Raw genomic sequence first — 12,690 nt, forward strand, 5'->3', positions numbered from 1 at the left:
CTGCTGCGATTGAAACTATATAAGCCAAAATTCGCTACTCAACGAGGGGAAAAACGCGCCTGATATGCCGTCGGCAGCCTTGCACCGCCATATGGCGTGCTCGCCTGCGCGTACTGAGGCATGAACGGCGCCGCCTCGGGTGATCGACCATTCACGCCTCCCGGAGCCGCGAATCCATTCGGCCACGACGACGTTTGCGCTGCAGCAAGTTGCGCCTGTGACGAGTGGATGGTGTTAAACGCACGCTGCTCCGGCTGGTAATGGGAGAATGTGATCCCGTTCTGCGTCCGCGTATACGCGGTCTGCGCCGGTGCGCCTTGCCGCGCATACGACTCGTAGCGATAGTCCATCCCGTTCCTCGCCGGCTGAGGCTGTGGCTGCCGCGGGACGTATCGCATGTCCGAGGTCGGCTGCAGGTACATGTCCCGCTGGAAAGGGCTTGAAGCCGCTTTCGATGTCTGCATGGCGGAGTCGGTTGCTTGTGACCATGAAGGGTACGCCTGCGATGTTGAATACCGTTGATGACTGGGGGGACCGTGGGACGTCGCAGACGCCATCGTCCTCGCACGGCACTTCTGACAATAGAACTGTTGCACTTCCCAATTTCTCCTGGGACGGCCAGCGCGTTGATCGGCGAGGTCGTGGCAGGGAATGTGTTGCCACTTCTGGCAAATGTTGCAGCAGACCATCGCCAGGCCGTCATCCTTGCCAAACAATTAGGTAAGTCTGTTCGACCAACTCCAATTTGCTTAGAGACATACCAGGTTGACGCCGCTCTTGTGACAGATCTCGCAATCCAGTACCCAATTCGGCGTCTGTATCCCGCTGGTTGTCGGTGCACTACTGAGCTGCACTGGCTCCATTGAATGTGTACCGGGGGCAGAAGGTGTGGATGTTGAAGCCCTGTCATCGCCTTGTGCCCTGTGTACGGTTCTGTGTGAGTGATTGCCGTGGCTTCTCTGTGAAAACAGACGCACTTCCGCTGCGCTCTCTCTTCTTTCGCCAGTGCCCGTGCTTCCCTCTCTTCCCGCTCGAGTCTGCGCTGCTCCCTAGCATGCTCCCTCTTTTCCCGCTCGGCCTCTTTCTCCCTCTCCCGAGCTTCTTGCCGCCGTGCACGAGCTAATTTTTCGTCCGCCTCTGCTTTCTTCTTCGCAGCCAGACGAGCTTCCTCTTTCTCACTTTCTTTAATGGCAATACGAGAAGAGCGCTTGCGATGGACAATCGCGTCTTCTATTTTTCGCCGACGCTCCGCTTCCTGTGCATGGGAGTCCGCAATGCTGAGTACGCAGGACGAAGAGACAGATTGCAACATACCCTGAGCTCGGCAGTCACCACCGGCACTATGTTCTGGTTCAGCATTTTGTATAGTGCCTTCTCCAAATAATGAGTTGCTCTCGCGAAGCGTTCCGCTATATGTTCCCACTCATTTAACGTAACGCACAACTGACCATTGTTTAGCTACTAGCAGTATGAAAGGAGCAAAGGTACTCACTGATTCCCACTCTATAAAATCTTTCGGTATCGGGAAAATGTCTTCTGGGGCCAATTGTTGCTCTCGCTCCTGTTCCTTGGTCTCTTCTAATTTTCGTCCAGGAGGTTTCTCAGAATCATCTTGTATAACGTCAGGTGCACGTTTTCTGGACCTTGCCTGTCGCTTGCTGGGTTGCGAAGGAGGCTTCGGCTCAGGTTCTGCAGGAACATCCTCGCCGTCTACAGATCCTTCGGCATCCTCTTCACCGTCGTCAGATAACTCTGTCAACTCGCTGCTGCTCGCATCGCTCTCCAGCCCGGTCTTCAATTCTTCAGCAAGCTTCTCCGCAGGCGGCTGCAAAACTTCTCTCTCCTCTATGTGTTTCTGACTCTCTCCTTCTTTGCCCTTCCCCCTTGCACTTCTGGTCGCAATCGCCGGCACAGTCTCCTTCAGCCACTCTTCTGGAACCTGTTGCCACTCATCATCATCTTCCTTATCTCCAACCCCTCTCAGCCTTGCGCTCGTGCGTGTACCCAGCATGGGTCTTTTTGAACGCCTGGTCGGAGACGACTGGACGTGCTGCCTTGCTGATCGACCGCTCGACCTACTAGCCGCCGCCAGTCGAGCTGCTTGACGCTGGAACTCTGCAAGCTCCCTTGCTTGTACATCAAGCTTCTTGTTCGCCTGCAGCTTGGCGGCGCGAGTGCCTCGTCGACCCGTGTTCTCCTGTGGCTCAGCAATCGGCGTGGCAGCACGCTTCGCGCGGCTGCGAGAGGCGCGTACATTTGTAATGGCACGTTGCGGCTGTGTACGCTTTCGCTTGGGGGACACCTCCGCCTCTGACTCGTATTCCTGGTCGTCTTTGCCGGTGGACGCCGGTGCATTCGACTTCTTTATTGCGGGACGTTTGCGTTTCACACCTTTTGGAGGCTTCGGCGGCACTCTTTGAATCCAGAGGCGATCGGCTACTGAAGCATTAGGACACAGGATCACATTAGGAGCGAATATGCAACGCACGGCCAATTAACCAATATGCGTTTGTTTTCGCATCATATCCGATCGGTTCTATACGCTACGAGGATATAAAAAGGTAAGATAGCTTGAATAGGCTACAGATAACGTAGAGATGCAGGTACTCACCCACTGCGCTCCCTCGTCATCATCTTTCATGATAGATCTAACTCGCATCGGGTTCTGAAATTGCCATTCAATAAGAAGATGCAGGGAGTCCAGCTTCGCAAGCATCGGCAACTCGGTCCAGTCCTTGCTCTCGCCGTCATCCCGCGGCGGAGTTAGCTCGACAATGTCTTCTCGTTTGAGTGCTTGATCGTCTTCCGCAGGTTCAAGTTTCGGCTCGACAATTCTGTCACCGTTGCGAAGGAGCACGTCGGATTCATTCCGGTGTTTGGCCTCTCCATTGCTCATTTCTAAGCCCTCCGCCACAGCTGCATCATCCCCAGTTGTGTCGGTCACGCTGCCATCTTTCACGCTGTCCTGCGGAGGAACTGACAACTCGAGAGTAGACTCGCGTGTGGGTGCTTTGGGCTCAGGACCGATGGGATTGGCCTCCGGATCACGTTTCATGTATTGCTTGCGTAGTACAGTCTGCCAATTATCCAGTCTAGCGTGAGGAACATGAGCAAAGTGAGCATCTTGAAAGAGAATGCACGAACGATAATCTTCTGTCCTGGGTCAAAGTATATAGCAGCCTGTGCATCACCCGAGGCAAGTATAACGCAGTTCCTCGCGTAAGGTCGTCCTCGATGTCCTATCCAAGACTCGTCAGCAACGCGCCATGCCTCGTCATCCGACCCCAGAAGAGTCCGGTGGTCCAAAAGAGCCGTCATGAGAATAAGAGACACTGACAACTAAAGTGACGTCGGGCATGGCCAGCAATTGAGCGAAGGTGTAGAAGAATTGGCTGAAAGCGGCCCATTTCCACTGTCGCCTGAGCAGGGTGAGGTTGGCGGCCCATTCGGGGTCAGATAGGGCGAGTTGAGCGGGATCTTTGGGCAAAGCGACGAGTGCCGGGGCGGGGACGGGTGTCGCGGGAGTCAAAGTGCGACGAGGCATCGAGGCGCAGGCGTCCGACCTTTTTAGAGCAACTGAAGCCGGCGGTCGACCGGACGATTCGACGAGATTCGCGTGCGGTACACGCACACAGTAGACAGTAGGTGTATGCTAACGTATTCGCTGCTTCCACGACTGTGTAGAACGAGTCAGGCAGCGACGGATGAGGGCTGCACGACGTCGGGTACAGCGACCAACTTGAAGCAGTCGATCTCGATTCGGATGGATTAAACAGAGGGCGCGGGTTGCCGAAATAGGATTTGATAACCTAAATTAGCCGGTAAATAGGCCACAACGCTTCCTCGTCGACCACCACCTCTTCGGCCACTCGAAACACATCCTCAACGCGTCTGAGCATGGCGGATGAAAACATGGCAAGCATTACACCCACAGACGGCGGAGTCTCGTCCGGAACATCTCATGAAATCCGGATCACAAACCACGGCAAGATACGCGCATGGGTCGAATTCGCACTCGAGTTCTTCCAGGTGTGTATGCGTGGCTGAAGGGAATTTCCTGCCCGATGCTGATTTGCGACAGCGTAGAAAAATCCAGACCGACCACTGACCTTCCACACACTTCCCGCTGCCAAGAGCAAAGGTGCAGACCGCCAGTGTGCGGCGCAGGAGACTGGGGGAGATGAGACTGAAGGACAAGCGGAGGCAGCCACAGTGGCGAAGAAGCAACAGCGTATGCATACATCCATGTCAACGATCCCCAGACTCGTCTCTGTTGTGGAGATTGTAAAGCGTGAATACCTCAAGACATTGGATCCAGGGCTTTCGGAAGCGGGGAAGCTATCTGGGTTGCATCAATACAACGAAGTTGGCGAGCTCGAGGTTGACATATCCGCAGAAACATCGGAAGAACAGAGACAGATGGCGCTCGCTATTGCTTTGCAAGGACGAAGACAGTACGTGCACCCATGTTGAACTATCGCATTCTTATAACGTTACAATAGCCTTCAACAACGCAAAGTCGCGTTCATGAAGGTCACATTGTGCCGTCAACAATTGCCAGAACTGGTGGCCAGTGGTGCAACGTATGTCCCATTCACTACTTGAGAGTCGCCGAAATGCTAATATTGTATGCTTAGGTACCAACAGCCGCAATTGCGATCTCTATCGAAATCTGCGAAAGCTCGTCTGAACCGGAGGCTGAAGAAGGGCGAACAGGCTAACGAAGCGGCATAATTGAAGTGTACGATTAGGTAGCGCGAATTGGATGGACGGAAGAAGATCAAATCAGGCACTACAGCACGAGGCGTTGTGATCGAGGATCGAGGACTTGAAGCATACGTCCTTTGTTCTGCTAGACGATACTACGGGCCAGCGTGGCCAAAATCACGCCGTCTGTATACCATAACGTTTCTTCCGAGATATACCGTCTCGATTCCAGCGCCTCCTGCACTCAATAGCATGTCGATTCGTTATAATACTGGGATACATGCACATTTCGATGGATATAGAACCGAAGTGCGGCCACGCTGTACGAGCCTCCTAACCATCTTTTAAGCACCTTTCCATCGCCTGTATTCTTCACCTCCCGATATTGTCGTGACTAGGATTGTGAGGCCGAACATATTGATCTTGATATTCACAGGTTTTATGGTCTCGCACGTAGACGGACTCGACATCGCAGCACAAGAGAGTTTTCAAATAGGGAATTCCAAAGCCAGGTGAGCATTGAGAATAGTGTCACACCAAAATTTCTGTCGATTGACGTTTCACTAGCAGGATTGCGACAACAGCATCCAGGGCCTGATAACGAGCGCTTTATAGACGCAGACATACGAGATAATCACCGTTACGGGCGTCGGTTCTTCACCATCATCGACTCGGTCTTGCTAAGGTTATGGCTACGCAGCATCTACATGCACTCTCCACACTCTTCTCCTGCGTTGCACGAGTCGTATGATGCGACTGTTCCAGGTGCCTGTGTGCGGTAGTGGCAAGGGCACGAAAGAACCATCGGAGCACTTTCCCAATCAAGGTATGCCCCGCCACGTCCGAGATGTCTCTGACGAGGTAAGTCGATGCGACGTACCGCCTAAGTGATCTGCGCGCATGTTGAACGGAATTACAGAGTTATGTCAGATTGCCCCATCGAGTGACGTCGCGTTCAGCAGCACACCGCGAGTATATAAGGTCCTGCTATCTGACATGTACCTCTTCACCTATCTTAAGTGCCTTTTCAACGCAGAATCAACACTATGCACTCCCTTCCCAGGACGTTCATCATCCTCCTCTTATCTCCATAGCCAACATAGCACTGTCGGATTAATGGCTATTGTCCCGCGTTCTGTGAATTCACGCCGCCATAAAGGCTGGGTCGTTTGTTGAACTGATAAGTATATACGCGCATGATTACCCTGAGGGTGAGTATTGCTGACAGCCTATCAATAGCAGGGTCTGCTATCCTCCTTTCCGGCTCTTGTGGTCTGCTCGACTTCCTGCGCACGTTACTGGGTCATGAACCCACGACCAAACGGGAGTCATCCCACGAGGATATCACTGCATTTGTAGTCCTATAAGAACGAAACCGCATAGTAAACGCATAGGTACAAATCAAGAAAGATACAGATAGTCCTATCTTTGGCGCAGTACTTACATCCGGCACTGAGTATGCAAGACTCGGATAGAAGCCGCTGGACGTTCGAGAATACACTGGCCAGTGATGCGATATATACGGGAGTCAAGAGGCTTCTCTGCGAAGACAGTGATTACGCGGAAGGGAACGAGTGATCGTGATGACCGTGGTAGAGGCGTAAATGTGATTGTCGAGAAAATGGGATGCGGGTATGCAATAGGTCATAGTGAACACGGCAATGACATGCCGTATCGAAGATCACGGCAGCGGCGCAACGAGAGCGGACAAGGTTGGGTGAGAGTACGATGTTCGGGCTGGAGTGTGGATAATTGGTAGATGGGATAATATTTGGCCGGCCGTATGAGCTGCATGTCCAGGATAAACGGTGGGAGAGAAGATTGAAGGGAAGATGGTATGACTGCAAAGGCAGTATTTGCCTATGCGGCGGTTTGCTCGGTTTGCTCGGTTGGATGAGGCTGCTTATTGGCCAGTCGTTTCGCCTTCAAAGCCTTCTCAGCATCACTTGGAAATCTGTCGAAGTTATAACGAAGACTACAACCAAGTGAGTTCGGTCAAGTATCCAAGAAACGAGGATGACGCACGTGAATATGTTCTTGTCATTCAGTTTAGGAAAACGCGCACAGATCTCTGTGCAAAGCCCAAGACGCTGTGAGTCATCCAACCGTGGATTGTGTAGTCGAACGCCTATAGACACGTCTCGCAGCTTGGGGAAATGTCCCTCAGCCAAAAGCTCATCAATCTGAGCGCAGACCCCTGGATCAAATGCGTTAAGAAAGGCATCTGTTTTCCATTCGGAATTGTTGTTTATGTAGAAATGGATGCTGTCGAGATTTTTTGATGATATTGTCTCGAGCGGAGGCAACAGCACACTCCGGACAAGCAGTGCAATGTCACTCATGTTTTCGTAGAGAAGGTCCAGTGTCTGTAGATTGACATTTGCTTCAAAGCTGATAGGGTGCACTTGAAAAGTATGAGCCATGCTGTGCACGGAACACTATTTATTTGTGTACTCACAGAAAAAGGGCGGGGAACTGCCACCGACGTCTGCTTTTGGTACCCGGAAGACGATTTTTGCCTCCTCGAGTCTCTTGCCAGCTATGTTCAGCATGTCTTGGGCGAAAGCAAGAGCCGCCGCAGAGACTTCTGGCTCTAAGAGGAGTGTTTTGAGGTTAGCTTGATCCAGCAGACCAAGAAGAATAGGTCCAATGCCTTCGAAGCACGACAGGTCATATTCAAGGGAAGTCACTGTCGTCAAAGGCATGCGGTGGCGTTGAGGCAGTGGAGCCAAGGACCTCGATTTGCTCCAGTGCAGATAGCGGCACTGAAGGTGCTGCAAACGAGGAAATGAAGAGACGACCTGAAAGAAGGGGCTCGCCGATGGCAACGTCACATTTCTCAGCCACAATGATGTGATGTGACTGAATTCCTGCAAGCTCCAAAGCGCTGTATTGTGCACGGAGCAGTGCTCGAAGCTGACGGAGTAGAAGTTGAGCTTGTCCAGGTTTGGAAGTTTCCCTGCGAGCATCACGAGAACCGATGCCCACTCCGGACCTGTCTCGAAAGGCCCGATCTGTAAGCGTCGCACACGGGCACCGAGGAGGGGTGTCTGCTTCAGCGACGTCACACAAAGAAGTGCCTTTTTCCGAGTGGAGAGCACGGGCTCCTCGAAATAGACCGCGCGGCTCTCGGCGTACCACCCTCAGCAAACGAGGGCGCAGTTCAACAGAGTTTGTCCGTCATCGCGCCAAAACGTATCGAGATGGTCGATGATGCGCTCGCAGATTTCGGGCGGAAGGCGGGGCTGAGGGTCATTTATCGGCGGGGCTGGAGCAGCCATGAGCTTGTGTCGTTATATCAGCAAGTATCCGAGAACACGATTAATGCGGCTGCTGACGAGTAATTCTAATGTGCGCGGCGGCCTCTCGCAGAGGATGTCGATGAGGTGTGAAACTAGGCTCATAAATTTCAGCCTTCGTACAGAAAGACAGTCGTTCCTTATACTCAGTGTGAAACACGTGACGGACGCTTCCCACACAGCCTCTACTTGATCACGATAGAGGCTGTGGCACTGTCCTACAGTGCTCGCTTCTGTCACCCGGAAATGTCATCTGGACGTATAGTACAGCACAGCGATGTAACTGCATTCATTCTCCTATCGAACGCCGGACATCGATGTTGCTCTACACATGTGCTAGCCGTGACCAATACAATGTTCTACTTATCTTGGACCATCGCATTCATGTGTCGCTTGCCTTCTCCAGGGTCAGTGCCCTTCGCCTTCTCAGCTACGTCCTGACACGCACCATGGACAGCATCTGCAAGACGTGGGTACGAGTAATGCGCCCGCTTTATCCATAGAGTGAACGGAGGATGTCATGTTGAAATTGACGGTCGCTGTGGCAGGCACTGCACATTGCACGACCTGCCCATGAACATGGAGCTTGCAGCACACATGTACAGCTGTCTTGAACAGCCAAGCCACTCAGCCTGGCTTCTCAGCGTCCATTTCTCAGCGGTTCCTGTTATCAGGACCCGAGTCTCCCAATAGCGCTTGCTTGCGGTGCAATCGATCCTGCAATTGCAGGCCGTCTAAATGCAGCACCGCCTTTAGGCCGTGACACGCCCAACAGCCTCGCAAGGAACGCGTCTTCAGGATCATCGGAGTCTGACATGGCACCGTTGCTACCAGGTCGTGCATGGGAACCTAGCTGAGCTGCGTGTAACGGTGCAGGCAGCAGACGAGAAGGTGCCACTCACTTTGATGTCCACATAGAGTATAAAAAGTAATCAGAGCGCTTCGACTAATGATAGCTTGAGTCGAGACGCACCGAGTACATTGTGCTGAGATGCCCTTCTTCCGTCATCCGCAGAATATTCCCGACTCGTTACTCTGCTGCTGCATGCCGATGAACCGACACTTACTAGTATTGATCGTGCAGGAATCGGATCTAGACAACTTGCATCTAATCTGGCCGTGATCCACTCGAACAAACCTTGGAGTAAATCGGATGCAACTGCAGCTATGATATAGTCACGTAGTATTGATCTGCTTGAAATACACCCTGGCCTTCGAATGTACGACATCCCGTCGTATAGCGGATTCGTCTCACATAGGCAAAGGAAGCATTAGCAGCCAAGTACTCGATGATGAGATGAATGGTAAGAGATTCACCCATCCTGCTTCCTGACTTTTCTGCAGCGATAACGACCGCTTCATCTGAAGGACATCGCAAAATTTTGCGAGATTCTGAGCGCGAACGATCCGTGAGTGGTATCATCTCTGAATTGTAGGTCAGGTCTGCCAAAGAGCTTCTCGGTCATCCCGTGAGCGGAAACGTTTTTGTCGGTATCTTGCTTCATTTCTGGCAAGCGTGCTCCGTGAAATGATGCCGCACTAGGATGAATGGATCAGGAAAGAGATTGTTGTGAGCAAAGGCGAGAGGGTGCTCCGAATTTCCAAACCGCCAGGCATCCGCTCAATCGAACATATGTCTGCGGAGAGGTTCAGAACACCACAGATGGAGTGAGATCAATCAATGCCACCAAGATGCGTGGAACGCACGAAAGACAGACCGGACGAACGCGCAACTTTCATTCGTCCCTCCGAGCACGTATCTCCGGATTCATCTGCTTCATCTTCCCGCGGAATGCAGCTCATCAGCACAAGCTGCCTCTCAAGGCCAAGGAATGCATGGACGTACCCATGAACCGCACTTATTCTCCACCTGCCGCTACGGTATCGCGCCTCTTTGCTTCTGTTACCTCTCCAGCCTTACATCGTACTGTCCCTCCATGTCTTACCCCGGCTTGAGTGTTCTCTTTTGCGCTCGCTCTTCAAGGCTCTTCGACTCGGACTTGCTCTTCTGGTGCCGGTGGCGATAGGTGGCGACTCTCGCGAGTCTCGCGTGCGCTGTAGCGTTCCGGGAAAAACTACCCCGGGGGTTTAATACATGTTTTAAACTGTACGCGCCGCGTAGGCGACAGTTTTGTACATTTTTTTGCATGTTTTAAACTAGTTTTTAACATCATTACATAATATTTCATTACATAGTGTATCATTACATCTCCCAGTCGGAGGCCTGCACAACGCGCTGGATACCGCTAGCAAGAGGAGGGATGATCTTGGATCCTGAGGCTGTACTTGGCTCTGCAAGAAGAGGTGTGTCAGATAGAAAGTCACGCAGTTCGAGGGATGCCAAATCTGCGTGAAAAATTGCATCCAGCACATTCGTCGTCACGTCCACACCCTCCACATCCTCATCCGGGTCAACCTCATCAGTCCAAGAATCAGCATCAGACTCAACATCAGAGTTGGTATCTGAGGTGCTCGCATCATCAGATGTCACGGAGTCACCTCGCTTCTCTTTCGTAAACAGGGTTTGCTTAATATCACGGAATTTGACAGTTGGACGGATTGGAGGCACAATCCTAGTCTGCGTAAGGAAATAAGAATGCCGCGGTGCAGAATATCACTAAATAGCTCACCTGGTTGTGGTCGCGGTACCACTGCTTGATCTGTACAGTACGCACCAAAGTCGCAACCTTCATACGGTTGCGCCGAGCACTGTTTAGCCAGGTCATTAGGGATGCAGTGCGCTCGTCGCTCATTGAATTGGGAGTGAGCGAGAACAGCATATATGCCATGTACTATGCACGCAACACATGAGTTTGACAATTGAATCAACAGTCAATTTAAACAAGTATCCATACCGCGAGCGGCTGAGCGTCATTTGATGGATCTTGGTTCAAACGCTCCCACCATTGCTGAGGTCCCTGTGTCGGCTGCAAAGGTCTATCGAATGGGTATGCAGACTTCATAAACTTGACAATTTGTTCTTTCAGTCTCAGGATTGCATCTAAGGCTTCCAGGTCGGCAATCGTCTGACCCGACTGGTTATCCACCTTCAGCAGTCGAAGCAGGTAGTTGCCAACACGACGAAGTGTATGAGGAAGCTGCTCATTGTCTGACTTTGCCTTGGGACCGGAGTTGTTGGAAATTCGCGAAGGTATCTTAATTGTCGGGATCTTGAGAGGATTGAGATCACGGAGGATGTTCGCACCACGAAAACCTGTAAGTCAATGTATCAGAATAACCTGATCATTTGGACTGAGCATCTTTAAATGAGAACGCACGTGGATCAAGCACAAAGCCAGTCAGGTAGACGTCATCAGGTGCATGATCAATCATCTGCTTGAACCTGTGGTTTGCGTTACAGCGTATCTCTTCTTTCACGGCATTGTCAAGGCTATTTGTAGGCTCAGTTATGAATGCATGCAACTCTGCCATAGATGCGAGCCAGAATATGTAGACATCAGATATGGTTGAATGAGTGGACTCCAGACAAGTAATCGACTTTGCAAGCGGCTTCAAGATTGTTGCAAACTCTTCGAGCCTGAACTTGAATTGGGCCTCAGCAATTCCAGTCATGAAGATGTTGTTGATTTTCTGGTCGGCAGATGAGTACGCAAGTTGTCATTTCATATTTTAAAATCACTACTCACCGGAACAGAGATGATGTTCTCTTTACATAATGATGAGATTGCTGGAAGACAATGTAGGAGTGATTCACCAGAGTGATACAGGGTAGCGAATCGGGTCTTTCCCACAGAAACCAGACCACACCCAATACAGAGCTGTTTTCTGCAGGTACGAAGATGTGCGTTCGCAAAAGAAGACTTCTTGAAGTATCTGATTGACGTCTTGATGTTCGCGATAACCTGTGATTTGACTGAGATTGTAACAATGCTAAGCAATGTGTTATTTGCATACCAGCTCAAAGTAGGTGATTTTTGATATGTCCTTACACAGTAAACTCATTCGGTGACAAGAGTCAGGCAAGATAATGATCCAAGCATAGTCCTTTTTGTTAAGATCACGCGCTACGGTTGTATTACCCGTGTTATCTGACGTGATTCCATGAAAGCGGCGAGGTCCTACAGCTTCAATGACCTGCAAATGCTATGATGTGAGTTTCGACGTTGCATAGCGTGGATGAGAGCTCACGTACCAATTTGAGAACACCATAGAGATGCTCACCCATATGAGATTCATGAGAAGCCTCATTGCCTTCCCACAAGAACACGCGGCGGTCCGCAGTGATGATATGCACAGTATAAACAGAATCAATAGCCTTCGTCGTTCCACCATCAAATGACAATGTGAGATTTTGCTGCGTTTGTAGAAGCTCCAATGTGAGTTTCTTGATGTGCGCGGCTTCTCTGGGAATGTGAGTATCTTCTATTGTGCTGCCACACGCCGGCTTGAAGTTTCGGTTGCCATGTGCCCACAGCGCTTTCCATTCCGGGAGATCTGCCTTGCTCGGTGGAATACCGGCAGTGACAAAAAACTGCATCACATCGAAGTCTAATTGCGTCTGGACTTGTTTTCGACCCTCCTGCTTTGCAGCATCGAAGACTGACGGTTGCACTGAAGTGGTGCCTAGCGAAGTGCGTGGCTTGAAACTGGACCAATGTGCTGCCTTCTTCACATCTGGAATAGCAGAGCGACTGGAAGGTGGGTCACAAGATGATTCTGATGT

The 12,690-nt window shown here is 51.3% G+C and overlaps 7 protein-coding genes across 7 annotated transcripts; 3 read left to right on the top strand and 4 right to left on the bottom strand.

Annotated features, from left to right (window-relative positions):
- Positions 1–38: 38 nt before the first annotated feature.
- On the bottom strand, positions 39–3,544 carry LAESUDRAFT_667344 (uncharacterized protein; the record flags this gene model as incomplete). The annotated part of the gene is made up of 9 exons (XM_040905294.1): positions 39–704; positions 762–921; positions 978–1,255; positions 1,315–1,443; positions 1,493–2,436; positions 2,489–2,543; positions 2,612–3,092; positions 3,145–3,239; positions 3,338–3,544. The coding sequence occupies 9 exons, from the start codon at positions 3,542–3,544 to the stop codon at positions 39–41; spliced, it is 3,015 nt and encodes a 1,004-aa protein (XP_040757671.1).
- Positions 3,545–3,912: 368 nt separating this feature from the next.
- LAESUDRAFT_667324 (uncharacterized protein) lies at positions 3,913–4,734 on the top strand (the record flags this gene model as incomplete). Its single annotated transcript, XM_040905292.1, has 4 exons — positions 3,913–4,029; positions 4,087–4,454; positions 4,503–4,583; positions 4,638–4,734. The coding sequence occupies 4 exons, from the start codon at positions 3,913–3,915 to the stop codon at positions 4,732–4,734; spliced, it is 663 nt and encodes a 220-aa protein (XP_040757672.1).
- Positions 4,735–5,600: 866 nt separating this feature from the next.
- LAESUDRAFT_732772 (uncharacterized protein) lies at positions 5,601–6,282 on the top strand. The gene is made up of 2 exons (XM_040910300.1): positions 5,601–6,068; positions 6,152–6,282. The coding sequence occupies exons 1-2, from the start codon at positions 5,904–5,906 to the stop codon at positions 6,161–6,163; spliced, it is 177 nt and encodes a 58-aa protein (XP_040757673.1). The 5' UTR covers positions 5,601–5,903; the 3' UTR covers positions 6,164–6,282.
- LAESUDRAFT_732773 (uncharacterized protein) lies at positions 6,151–8,064 on the bottom strand. The gene is made up of 3 exons (XM_040910301.1): positions 7,166–8,064; positions 6,733–7,111; positions 6,151–6,682 (listed from the first exon to the last, which is right to left on the bottom strand). The coding sequence occupies exons 1-3, from the start codon at positions 7,674–7,676 to the stop codon at positions 6,568–6,570; spliced, it is 1,005 nt and encodes a 334-aa protein (XP_040757674.1). The 5' UTR covers positions 7,677–8,064; the 3' UTR covers positions 6,151–6,567.
- Positions 8,065–8,323: 259 nt separating this feature from the next.
- LAESUDRAFT_732775 (uncharacterized protein) lies at positions 8,324–8,509 on the top strand (the record flags this gene model as incomplete). The annotated part of the gene is made up of 1 exon (XM_040910302.1): positions 8,324–8,509. The coding sequence occupies one exon, from the start codon at positions 8,324–8,326 to the stop codon at positions 8,507–8,509; it is 186 nt and encodes a 61-aa protein (XP_040757675.1).
- Positions 8,510–8,862: 353 nt separating this feature from the next.
- LAESUDRAFT_732776 (uncharacterized protein) lies at positions 8,863–9,346 on the bottom strand. The gene is made up of 2 exons (XM_040910303.1): positions 8,980–9,346; positions 8,863–8,907 (listed from the first exon to the last, which is right to left on the bottom strand). The coding sequence occupies exon 1, from the start codon at positions 9,325–9,327 to the stop codon at positions 9,172–9,174; it is 156 nt and encodes a 51-aa protein (XP_040757676.1). The 5' UTR covers positions 9,328–9,346; the 3' UTR covers positions 8,863–8,907; positions 8,980–9,171.
- A 1,903-nt stretch (positions 9,347–11,249) lies between these two features.
- Positions 11,250–12,101, bottom strand: LAESUDRAFT_667317 (uncharacterized protein; the record flags this gene model as incomplete). The annotated part of the gene is made up of 3 exons (XM_040905291.1): positions 11,250–11,561; positions 11,660–11,869; positions 11,922–12,101. Coding segments are annotated over 3 exons (702 nt in total), but the record flags the coding sequence as incomplete, so codon positions are not given.
- Between the last annotated feature and the right edge of the window lie 589 nt (positions 12,102–12,690).

This window comes from Laetiporus sulphureus (genome assembly GCF_001632365.1).
Source record: "Laetiporus sulphureus 93-53 unplaced genomic scaffold LAESUscaffold_101, whole genome shotgun sequence".
Lineage (NCBI taxonomy): Eukaryota > Fungi > Basidiomycota > Agaricomycetes > Polyporales > Laetiporaceae > Laetiporus > Laetiporus sulphureus.